Raw genomic sequence first — 13,202 nt, forward strand, 5'->3', positions numbered from 1 at the left:
GAATGGATATGAGCAACACATCTCGAAGAACAACAGTTACAAAGGTGAGTAACCGTCTTCCGTTGCCACTGGTCCTGGGGCATGGAAGGGTGAAAATAATTACTTCCTCACAGGAGCTGACTGATACGCACCACATCTCTCCGTCCGTCTGGGCCACAGGTGATACCTACATTCTCTCCACAAATAGGAGAGTTTGAACTTGGAGACACATCCATTATTGTCAATTGCCTATGAAGCTAGCCACAGAAACCACACATAATATATAGCGCAGTAGGTAGGGAATCCAGAAGAACCAAGTGTCTGAGAAGAAGTGCTTCATAAATCCTACCTGAGAGCATCTTCCTTTTTTAAGTCCCTAGTCCCAGACAGAACTTACAAGATAGAGTTATGAATGACAGCATGTATCAGTAATTTAAGGTAAAATATACTTGAGGGATGTTGTAATGATCTGAAAAACAAGTATCATAAACCCAGAAATTTCATAGTTAAGGTTAAATTTAAGAGAAATCCAAATATGTTTAAGTTTAGAAAAGCATACATATGACACTCTGCCCATTAATGCCATGCAACATCTTGTGTGTGTCTATGATACAGGCATTTGATGGCAAATGTGCAGGTCCAGATGATATTAAACTGAGTTTTAAAGATTTATTAGGATTTTTCCTCTTAACTTCACAGCAGTGTTTGTTGTAAATTTCATTAAAAAGTATAGTGTATATCAGCATTTCTAAAAATAAAAATTGCCAGCCTACTCACCCTTATTATGACGAAAAAGCTCATGTTAATTTTATTACTCATTTAAAAAAGTTACTTCGGATCTTAGTACACTGAGATTTTGTATTCAAAATTCTGCTAGCCAGGAATGTATATGAGAAATAGATCTCTCTCTTGTATTAGTTGATTTTTTTTTCCCATCCATATTTTTAGATTTCTTCTGTCTCCTTTATGTTCTGCTATGCCAGACAATAAATAAGAAGAAAAATTTTGCCTCACTATGTGTGTTCCACCATTGTCTCTGGAAATGGAAGGAAGTATTCAGATTAACCACTGCAAATATTACAAGAAATAAATAACACCAGTTCTCCCCCAAAAGAATACTTATTGATGCCATCATGTATAATTAAACATTTTAAGAATGTGGAATATGTGGAAATTAGACTTTGTGGTCTAGTGAGCAAAGGAGAGATTTTGGAAATAATTGGGGATATTCTGATTCTTCCTCAACAGCTAAACAAGATGTATTCTATATAGGCTGCATATCATTCTCATCAGTGTAGTATCTGAGCACATTCCAGTAGTTCATTAGGTGGCATGGCGAACATCTGACATGTGGTGTTTGTTATTTCGTCTTCTCACCTGGATATAAGGTTGGTGGGATTTCTTAATATACATATTCTTATGTATTATTGTTAGTGGAGACATGGTCAAAGAAATCCACCTTGCAGTAGTGAGGTTTGTGGTGGATAGTCCTTAGTTTCTATGTGAGTTCATTCCACTGTCTTGGACCAAGCCCTGACAAAGTTCTGCCTCTTCACACAACCATTATCCTAATTGTAAAGTGTTTCATTGTGCAATAGGAGTGAAGGTGTTGACCACAGTCCTCAACCCAGCGGTTTAGATATCTTGAGTTCAGGCAATGGAGCCATTTGAAGATAGGCACTGAAACTTTGAATTTCAGGAAAAACAGTATTAGAAGACAACGTAGAGTGCAAAAGACAGATTTGATGGGCTCGGTCTAATCTCTGTTGCTGAGAAGACGTTGCAGTGTTGGAGTTTCCTAAGCAATACTTCATGTCAAGTTATATTGCGTTATAATAGTCTGCCAAGAGGAGACAAAGGAGTGAGTAACTGCGTTTAGGTCAGGATGAGATGGAGTCTGCACAGCAACTGGAGATATTCACAGCATCCATGGGTAGTACTTTCTGTGTGAGAGCTTAGTGCCAGCAATGAATCCAAGAATGCTCTTAAACTACTGACTGTATTGACTGATTATTGGTGTGTACTTTCAACCAGAGGAGACTGCACGGTGGCTGTGAACTCTTTTAAAATACATTCCTCTACCCAGCAGCATCACCTCTGTCATGCTCAGGTTCAACTTCAGGCAGCTGGTCTTCATCCGTAAGCTCATCTTACTCAAGCACTAAGCCAGCTTGGTAGTAATCATGTATGTCATCTGGATATTGCTGGCACTTGAGTCCATGTTATCTGACCAGTTCACCTAGTGGTTACATGTAGAGGTTGAAAAGCCCAGAGAGGATTAATCCTTGTGGGACGCCACAACTGAGCAGTCTCATGGTGGAGGTGCAGTTTTCCATCACTACTTCCCTCCAGGAAGAACTCAAACTATTTTAGCATTTTACGCAGAATCCCTGCAGCCTTTCTCAGGCAAGACAGCAGTTTCTCATGGTCCACAGTTTAAATGCTGCAGAGAGGTCTAGGAGAATGAGAATATATATCTTCCCCCTGTTGACAGGATGAGGTCATCAATGCCGCTAAAGCAGTTTGAAGTCCATGTCCTGGCCTGAATCCATATTGTGCCAGGTCTAGAATATTAAATTCAGTTAGATAAGCTTGTAGGTTGACTTTTAGCTAGGTTCTCTGAGCTTGCCCTGGAATGGGAGGTTTAATGTTAGGTGGTAGTTGGCTAAAAATGATATATGTTGGGTGGGTTTCTTCAGTTGCGGTTAGACTACTGTATGTTTGAAAAGAAGGGAAGATTCCTTTCCTGATTGAGGCATCTGTATCAGTCAGGAGTGACACCAATAGCTCATGACTCTTTTACTTTTCAGGAAGGGTATAGGTCATACTCACAAGTCTAGAGCTGAGACTACTTAGAGTGTCCAGAACTTCTGGGTGAGTGAGTGTACTGAACTCTGGGAATGCAGGTGGCCATAGGTGGAGCTCCTCCATGCTGAGTTGTAACTTTGGGCTAGTTATTTAGACCCCACTTCTAGAGTCAAATTAACTAACATGATTGTAAATACAAATATAAACCTTTTAAGGTGAATCATGACAAGGAACAAACCTTTATGTCCTGAAATAAACATTTATGGACACTGTCTACAATTGCATTTATAATCAGGTTAGTTAACTCAAATTAATTGACAGTCATTTTAACTCAAATTACAACTAGACTAAAAATTGTAATGTATAACAAAGCCTTAGGCCAAATTTTGAATTGTGGCCTCTAATTTTCAGCCAGTGTCTTGTGTATGATTTTCAGATGTGCTGAGCACCCACAATTCTAGTTGAAGTCAGTGTTAGCTGCCAGTGCTCCACATTTCTGAAAATCGGGACCTCTATAGATGTCTGAAGCTGGAAACTCAAAAATTAAGTTACCTAAAATTAAGGCTGTGGATTAATCCCAGTTAACTCGCACGATTAACTCAAACAAATTAATTGCGATTAAAAAAAATTAATCACAATTGATCGCAGTTTTATTTGCACTGTTAAACAATAGAATACCAATTGACATTTATTAAATGTTTTGTATATTTTTCAACATTTTCATATATATTGTATTCTGTGTTGTAATTGAAATCAAAGTGTATATTATTTTTATTACAAATATTTGCACTGTAAAAATGATAAAAGAAATAGTATTTTTCAGTTCTCCTCATACAAGTAGTATATTGCAATCTCTGTCTTGGAAGTGCAACTTACAAATGTAGATTTTTTTTTTTTTTGTTACATGACTATACTCAAAAACAAAACAATGTAAAACTTCAGAGCCTACAAGTCCACTCAGTTCTACTTCTTGTTCAGCCAATCGCTAAGACAAACAAGTTTGTTTACATTTACAGGAGATAATACTGCCCTCTTTTTATTTACAGTGTCACCAGAAAGTGAGAACAGGCATCTGCATGGCACTTTTGTAGCTGACATTGCACGGTATTTAGATGCCAGGTATGCTAAATATTCGTATCCCCCTTCATGCTTCAGCCACCATTCCAAAGGACATGCTTCCATGCTGATGATGCTCAATTTAAAAAAAAAAAAAAAAAAAAAAAAAAGTTGTAATTAAATTTGTGACTGAACTCCTTGGGGGAGAATTATATGTCTACTGCTCTGGTTTATCCACATTCTGCCATATATTTCATGTTATAAGCAGTCTTGGATGATGACCCAGAACATGTTGTTTGTTTTAAGACCAATTTCACTGAAGATTTCATAAAATGCAAAGTAGATACCAAGGTGAATTGCTAAAGATAGCTCTGGCACTTGACCCAAGGTTTAAGAATCTGAAGTGCCTTTCAAAATCTGAAAAGGACAGTGTATGGAGCATGCTTTCAGAAGTGTTAAAAGAACAACACTCTGATGTGGAAACTACAGAACCCAAACGACCAAAAAAGAGAATCATTCTTCTGCTAGTGACATCTGACTCAGATAATGAAAATGAATATGTGTCGGTCCGCACTGCTTTGGATTGTTATTGAGCAGAACCCATCATCAGAATGGCCGCATGTCCCCTGGAATGGTGGTTGAACCATGAACGCACATAAGAATCTTTAGCGCATCTAGCATGTAAATGTCTTGTGATGCCGGCTACAACTGTGCCATGCAGACGCCTGTTCTCACTTTCAGGTGACATTGTAAACAAGAAGAGGGCAGCATTATCTCCTTTAAATGTAACCAAACTTGTTTGAGCGATTAGCTGAACAAGAAGTAGGACTGAGTGGACTCGTAGGCTCTAAAGTTTTACATTCTTTTGTTTTTGAATGCAGGTTTGTTTTTTACATAATTCTACATTTGTAAATTCAACTTTTATGATAAAGAGATTGCACTATAGTACTTGTATTAGGTGATTTGAGAAATACTATTTTTTTGTTTTTTACAGTGCAAATACTTGTAATAAAAAATAAATATAAAGCGAGCACTGTACACTTTGTATTGTGTTTTGTAATTGAAATTAATATATTTGAAAATGTAGACAGCATCCATAAATATTTAAATAAATAGTATTCTGTTACTGTCTGTCAGTGCGATTAATATCTATTAAGTTTTTTAATCACTTGACAGTCCTTCCCAAAATTAAAGGCTACTTTTGAAAATTTGAATACCTTGTGCTCCGCTAGCACATATGGGAAATAATTTTGATATTTTAAAAGACGTGCAGTGAAACATAAAACATGTACAGTGGTTGCCGATTATTAACAATCATGATATTGACAACTTCTAATTACTAATATGCCACTTATTGAATTTTTTTTCAAGGCAGCCCCATGAGGCCCAAATACCACCACTTGTGAAAAGCCCCTACCACAGGGAGGTTTGTGGAGCTGAAGCTAGAGAAGGAAGCAGCCTGCCCCATCACTTTGTTCCCTGGCTGCAGCACTAGAAATTTGCTGCAGGGTTGCAATCAGGGAAGGAAGGGTTGGAACATGCGGTGCTTGGGTCCCTGGTGCCAGGGCAGAGTGCACCCCAGAAAGTATAGGAAGAGGTACCATGCAGCCCTGTGAGCCCCCAGAACCCATGCTTCCTGTGTAAAGCCCCAGCTCTGGGCTGCAGTCTCCCACCTCATTGCTACTCTGCCTGCAGGCTCCCTTCCCATCCTGCAGCACAGCGGGGCTGCAACCCAGCTGCCACAGTTTTCCACAGGGAGCAGGAGTACTAAGGACCCACAGGGCTGACCAGTAGCTCTCCCTGCATTCTCCAGGGCTTGATACACCTCAGTGATTCCTTCCCTGGCTGCACCCACCCAGGCAGGTTTGTGCTGCCAAAGAAAGAAGTGCTATGATGCACCAAGCACCAGCCACGGGCAGGTTTCCAGGGATGCAAATAGGGAAAGCATGTCTTAGTGTTTCCTTCTTTGGCCTTAGCCCCACAAACCTCACTTACTGGTAACTGCTGGATAGTGTCATCTAAAATATGAGCATCACCGCCTTCGGTATTTCATGATTTGTGTTGAATTCTTTTTTTAAAGAAAAATTTGAAAAAGCTTGTCTGCTCTGGGATTTTTGGAGAAGGTTTGAGCTTTCAAATCAAGCTATTCCATAAATTAAAGGTTCAGTCATGCGTAGCAAGAGGGAGTGATTTGGTGTGCTTCCCTGTGCATTAACAGAGCTATGCCAGCAAAAGCATTTGGGAAAAAAGCCAAGACTTCTCCCATTTTCACCACTTGTATCAGGCGTGGGAGGGGTTATCACTGCTTACATGACCATGAATCACAACCACCCTAGCATTACAAAAGCAGTGCAAGACTATGGCAGATGAATTTAAGAAATTTCAGGAGTTGTCTTTCCTGAGCAAAAAGAAAACCTTTACGTGCTGGCTTCAACTTATAAATACTTGTTATTACCTTAGGCCCCTGTAACTTGACTCTTGGTCATTGTCATTAGATTTTGTAATGTACTGGGTCAAACACAACCTTGGCATTCGTTGCACTTTTATAAAACAGTGATCTCTACTCCTTGCTTCTGAACAAAAATCTTGACTGGACTTAGGTTACAGATCCCCTTCATTACTACTACTTAGAGATAAAAGGTTACTTTACCTCTCACAGAATAGCTCTCTGTAAATAATCCCAAAACAGTCTTAAGATCAGAAGACGTTTAAATAAACAAGGTTTATTAGGAAAAGAGAGATGCTCATTAGTAATAATATATTTGGTATGAAATTGGACAATCGAATGCTTACATCTTTAGCTTAGCATGTCAGTCAGTCGTGGTCTGTCAAAGCTTGACTATCACTGACAAGCTGCAGGTTCTACCTGTTGGTTTGAATCCCATCCTTGTATTGAGTTCCGCTGACCTTTTTTGTCTTGTCAGTGAGATTCCTTTTCATATATCCATTTGTCTTTGAAGTAAAGGTGTTTGCTGTATTATCATACTGATTATAGAGTTCTTAGGTTTTATTCACTTTAGGTGCTCTAATGTCTCGGCCCAATTATTTATCTGCTCATAAGCAAAATTCCTTCCTTTTTAATAAACATACTTATTTTGCTTTTCCTATCTGAAATACTCAGTTGTATGTTCCAATTTTATTCAAATCTCCTCTTTCACGTTTGTGAAACAGTGAGCTTTTCAGACTTACGTGAGAATATTTGCAATGAAAATCTTTCAGACAAGAAACCATTCTGTGACCACTCTGTCATTTGATAGCCTAGTCTATCAAGTTGCAGATCTTGGATTTTCCTGGAAAAAGGACACTTTCCCAGCTTCAGTGCTGAGTTGCATTCCCAAGTGAATCCATTGTAAGATACATCTGATCTTTGTGTTTTAACAGGTAACCCTGCACAGCCCACCTCGCTCCACTATATGAACCCGTACCAACTGAATGCTTATGGCATGGCACTGAAAGCAGTAGGTGAAATCATTCAAGATTATGATAGTGACAAAATGTTTCCTGCTCTAGGTTTCGGGGCTAAGCTGCCCCCAGATGGAAGAGTATCACATGAATTTGCTTTGGTAAGAAAATACATAGGAATTCAATTTTTAATAACTTTTCCTGTATGTTTAACAAAGTTGTTTTGTGGTTGTATGTATGCTTGAATTCCTTGCAGTACAGAAAATTCTTGTGAGTACAATAGTGAATTCGGGCCTCTTTTTCTGAAGTGTTGCTTTGTATTTTGATCACAACAGGCAATAAAACAGAAGAAAATATTCTACCAGTTGGGTTGTCCAGCTTTCAAAAGGAAACAAGTTTCATGTTCAAGGGAGCAGTTTCAGCAGTCTTCATCAGGATTAAGTTATAGATAGAAAGCCCAAATAGTCAGGAAGGTCCTTTAAACCCCAAAAGAAGAGGGAGAGGTAATCTTCCTAGGCCTCAGCTGCAGTAGCTTGACAAACAATTACGGCTACTTCGAGGCATCCAGTCTAAGGACATGATAGACTTGTGGGCTCCAGAAGAATCCCACACCAAGGTCATCTTTTTCCATCTATCCCATTTTTGGGGGATTAATTGTGTCCCAATTTGTACATGTATAGAAGTCAAAATCTTCAAACTGAAGGATCCTGCAAATAATCAAATAGGATGTAAAATTGAAGGAGGGAGAAGGGGTCAAATTTTATGAATTTGCTAGAGTGCCAGTTAGATTTTAAAGCTGAAATGTAACAAACTAGATTGGCCAATCTGGTAAATATTTTAGCTGATACCCAACTTCTTCTAAGGTCATCTCATGCTTGCATGCAGGGCGTGAATGTAGGGCTGGGGCAGGGGATTGGGGTGCAGGGAGGAATGTAGGGTGTAAGGGGTGCAGTGTGCAGGAAGGGGTTCAGGGCAAGGGGTTGGGGCACAGAAGGAGTGTGGGGAATAGTAGGGGGCTCAAGGCAGGGGTTTGGGGTGCAGGAGGGGGTGCAGAGTGCGGGAGGGGGCTCAGGGTAGGGGGTTGGGGTGCACGAGGGGTGTAGCAGAAGGCTCAGAGCAGGGAGTTGGGGGCTCAGGGCAGGGGACTGGGATGCAGGAGGGGTGCAGCAGGGGTTGAGGTGCAGGCTCCGGCCTGGCAGTGCTTACCTGGAGTGGCTCCAGGGTGGCAGCGGTGCACAGTGGGGCTAAGACAGGCTTCCTGCCTGCCCTGGCCCTGCGCTGCTCCCCTCCTGACACCATGTCCCTGTGGCCCCTGGGGGAGAGGGCGCCAGAGGGCTCTGTGCGCTGCCCTCGCCTGCGGGTAGCTCCCCCGAAGTTCGCATTGGCTGCGTTTCCCTGTTCCTGGCCAATGGGAGCTGCAGGGGGTGGTGCCTGCAGGCGAGGGCAACACACAGAGCCCTCTTCTCCCCACTCACCCCAACTCCAGGGGCTGCATGGAAAGGTCAGATCTGGCCCACGGGCCGTAGTTTGCTCACCCCTGCTTTAGACGGTACTTTTCAAATCAGGACACTTAGGGATATCTACACTTGGAGCTGGGAGTATGCTTTCCATGTCACATAGATATACTCACACTAGTTTTCATTGAGCCAACATGTTAAGAATATTAGTGTAGCATGAACAGTGGTGATTGGTAGTATGGGCTAGCTGTGCTGAGTGCAAACCTATCTGAACTCTAGGTATGTACACAGCAAGGCTAGCCCATGCCACTGCCTGTGCTACCCCAGCTACACTATTATATTTAGCATGCTAGCTCAAGGAATGCTAGTACAAGTATATCTGTGCAAGCTGAGAATCCCATCCCCAGCTCTAAGTGTAGACATAACCTTAGTTATTCTTAACCAATCAACAAGTTTTGTTAATTTGCCAAGAACCACCGAGGCTTATAGTCAACAGTTTAAAGAGGTTTATAGATTCTTTGGGTACCAGATGTTCCAGGCATTTACTGAGCACAGCATACAGTCTTGAAAGCTGTTGGGTTTAAGCAATTATTCCATAGAACATAAAATCGCTAAAATGTCTTATTACATTTACTTATAATCATCAGTTATTAATTTTTTTGGTATTTCTAATACATTTATCATGCTTCAAAATATTTCTCCAAGGAGTAAAATTACACTTCTTCTTAAGTCACTCTTATGAGTGTGGTCCATCCTACTTCTAGTTTGTTTTAAAAGCAAGAAGTTTAAAGCATCAAAAGTAATTACCTAAAAGTTTTCCTCTTAGGACACTTTCCTTGGACTTACCAAGGAGAAACAAGCATACAGCATTGTGATGGGTTCCCCCTGTGGTGCCACTTGGAACTGGGGTACCACTGAGCCCCCAACCCACCAGCCTGGGCTCCCTCTCACACTATACTGCTGTGACAAGCTGCAGAGTCCTCTAGCCTGCACTTTCACCAACATACATACAGGTAGGGCCACACCCAGCTACATGCAAGCTTTCTGACCTGCCCCTGCATAGGAAGGCTACAACTAAGGCAACTCCCAGCTCCTCAGGCACACACTCCCTCTGGAGTATAAACCTAAAATTCCTCTTCAAGTGATTGCTCATGTCAATTCCAAGTAGATGCGTGCATGCTGCATGCACAGTTGGAAGGCTTTCCCCTAGTGGTACCAGTTGGGTTGGCTGTGGAGCCCCCTAAAATATCACCTTCGTGGCGGTGTGTATATAGGTCCCTGCCAATCTGCTTCCTCTTCAGTTCCCTTTTACCACCAGTGATGGTCATTGGAGTTTCTCTCTCTCTTGCCTCGGGCATGCAATTCCCTAGCATTTTCTTTCTTTGTTTTGTAAATAGTTTTATTAGAATAGTACTGTTAGTTTTAGTGGTTAGTTAGTAGTTAAGGGGCTTTGTTGGGGGCTGCCCCCCCACCACACTCTCCCCTTCAGGGGCCGGGGCATGCCTTGATCTCAAGGCCTTAAACCCTGTGCATCCTGTCAGAAGTCTGTGCCCAGGGGAGATCCTCATAATTCCTGCTTAAAGTGCTTGGGGGAGGCCCATCAGACTGATAAGTGTAAGATCTGCAGGCGCTTCTGCCCAAAAACAGAAATGGAGAGGGACTTCAGACTTGAGCTTCTCCTTATGAAGTCGGCGCTTCGTCCCCAGCCAGCACAGCCTGTGTTAGCATCGAAACCCAGCACTTCAGTTCGGAGCGCACTGTCCTTAGTAAGAAAGGCCGTGGCACTGGCAAAGGACCCGGCACCCAGAGACTCATAGTACCATCACTCTCTAGCACCGAAGATGAGTTTGGCAGCCTGTTCACATGGGTCACACTTGCTGGTGCCACATAAGAGGCAAAGAAGAGCTGGGAGGGGGCATTCACCAACAGTCAGAGCAGTGGAGCGTGATGGTGCCCACGGAGTGTGTCCCGTGCTGGGATACTCAGCTCCTGCTCAGGCAAAACCGGCACCATTGACTCTAACCGCACAGGCGGGCCCATCGAGTCTGGTCCCATTGGACTCCCTGGCGCAGGAGAGCCAATTGGGGATATTGGACCTGCCATCTATCCCTGGACAGATTTGAGACTGCAAGGGGCCTCATAGAGTTGATTGCCCAGCAGTCAGCGGCACTGGCACTGCACAAGGGGCCAGTTCTCTCCAAGGGCAAACCAGCCATGCATCTGCAACAGTCCCCATCACGTGGGCACCACTCCCTGGCACCGTCCTGCATGGCGCCCCTGTAGTCCTCAAGGTCGGACTCGACCTCGGAGCCGGAGTCATACATCTCCGGGCAGAGCTGGCGCCATTCTCGTCATTCCCAGTGAGAGGAGGCCCAACAGGTCCCTACAATGCCCTGACATCCTCAGTGGCAGGCTCCAACGCAGTGGCCTTTCTGGACCCCCTGGGTGGGCCATCAAGCCCAGGGTCCAAGCTCCAGGTCCCTGTCCATAGCCCCTATCTTCCTCAATGGTGAGGGAACCTCCAAAAGGATAGGAGCTCGGCACTGAGGTGATGCCAGTACTGTGCCTGCCACCATGCAGGTGGCGTCACTGAGGGAGGAACCCTGAGAATTAGAGGGTCAGGAGAAACCTATGCCCATGGGAGCTTCTTCATCTTCCTCCCAAGACAAGACAGTAATGGCCTCATCTGCCTCTTTGCCAGCCATGGACAGTAAGGCCCATCAAGGGCTGCTTAGAAGAGTAGCTCAAAACCAAAGTCTTCAGGCAAAGGAGGTGTCAGAAGACATAGATCGCATGGTAGATATTCTGACATCAAAAGGGCCATCAAGGGTTGCCTTGCCGTTGATCAAGACCATTCATAACACCATGAAGACCCTGTGGCAAAGTCTTGCCTCCATTCCTCCCATGGCAAAGTGGATGGAAAGGAAATACTTTGTACCCTCCAAAGGGTACAAATACTTCTTCTTCGAGTGCTTGCTCATATCCATTCTAGTAGGTGTGCGCGCGCCGCGTGCACGTTCGTCGGATACTTTTTACCCTAGCAACACTAGGTGGGCTGGCTGGCGCCCCCGGAGTGGCGCCGCGCATGGCGGCTGATATATAAGCCTCGCCGGCACCAACCGCTCCTCAGTTCCTTCTTACGCACCGTGTCGGTCGTTGGAACTGTGGAGCTCATCCAGCTTATGGTCTCCAACCTCCCTAGCATTCACTCGGTTCTTCTTGAAATTGTATATAGGTAATCTTTAAATAATAGTTTTGTAGATAGTTTGTTGTTTTAGTGGTTGTAAATTAAGTTTGTACGGGATCGCGGGTTATGCCCGGCCCTACCGCTCGGCACCGGGCCCTTGCGTCGCCGGGCTCAAACCGTCGGCGGTGGCACTGTCGTCGCCGAGCCCACAGGTGATTCGCACGATTGCCTGTCTAAAGTGTCTGGGCGACTCCCACTGACAGGACAGATTGTAAATTTGCAAGGAGTCAGCCCCGAACACGGAAAGAGAGGGACGTTCGCCTTACAGTTTACTCATGGAGGCAAGCACTCACTGCCACTGGTCCTCGCATCGCCAGCGGCAACTGGGAACAAGCGCCTCCCTCGGCACCGGCACCCCCGCCCGCGTAAAGACACCTCACCAGTCCTCCCGCTCCAACTCCTGTCGGCACGAGCTTCCCGTGCGCTCCGAAAGCAAGAAGCGTAAGCCTCCTGGCGGCACCTAACCAGCCGCAGGTCCAGAGGCTTGCCGTCAGCAGACCGCCGGCACCGAACTCCTGCCGTGGCAGGTAGAGGTCGTCGCAACCGTGATTCCGCCCCGACAGGCCGTCGAGTCCGTGCCTATTTGGCTCTCGGCGCCGTGCCCGCATTGTTGCAATTGTGCCTCAACCCCGGATACATTCTCTCCGACCGGACTTATTGTGAGTCGGAGCCCGAGCCGCCTTCGACCCCCAGCACTCTCGCGGTGCGGGTTCCCTATAATCTCAGGCAGCCGGCTCTTTGGTGAGACCTTCTTCACCCGGTTCATCCTGTGGACTTCGTCCAAGAATTCGGAGGTCTTCGCAGACGCTCCTTTGGCTCACCATCGCTTCGGATCCCACCTTGAGCGCCTCGCAGTCCCGTACGTTCCCGCTTACGGTACGGACGTGCTCGGGTACCCGTGCTCACGGTCCCCGAGTCGCCGTCGCCGGTTTTTACCTGCCGCCGTTCTCGATCTCGGCACCGTTCCCGCAAACACCGCATCACGGAGCGGTCCCGGCATGGAGGTCCCACAACCGATCGACTCCAGGCACCGCAAGGTTCCTCGGGAGCCGATCTGGCACGGCGGCGCCGCACGTCGATCTCCCGGGCAAGAGCTGGTAGTAGATGCCCGGTCCTCATTCACGGCACCGGGGGAACTCAACTCCGTCCCGGCACACGTGCACGGACTCACCTGGCCGAGAACTAATCGTCTCGCACCTCAGCTCCAACCGTGGGCCAACCCACCAGCCATCCGTTTCCTCCATGGATGGAAT

General features: G+C 44.9%; 1 protein-coding gene and 1 long non-coding RNA gene across 2 annotated transcripts in view; one reads left to right on the forward strand and one right to left on the reverse strand.

Moving 5' to 3' along the window:
- Nucleotides 1-13,202, forward strand: part of CPNE8 (copine 8) — a 246,775-nt gene that overhangs the window by 165,321 nt on the left and 68,252 nt on the right. Inside the window, 1 exon segment of the mRNA XM_075064967.1 lies at nt 7,198-7,406. Coding sequence (XP_074921068.1) covers nt 7,198-7,406 — 209 coding nt within the window.
- Nucleotides 1-13,202, reverse strand: part of LOC142046736 (uncharacterized) — a 471,037-nt gene that overhangs the window by 130,606 nt on the left and 327,229 nt on the right. The window lies entirely within an intron of this gene.

The sequence above is a fragment of the Chelonoidis abingdonii genome, chromosome 1 (genome assembly GCF_003597395.2).
Source record: "Chelonoidis abingdonii isolate Lonesome George chromosome 1, CheloAbing_2.0, whole genome shotgun sequence".
Taxonomy (NCBI): Eukaryota; Metazoa; Chordata; order Testudines; family Testudinidae; genus Chelonoidis; species Chelonoidis abingdonii.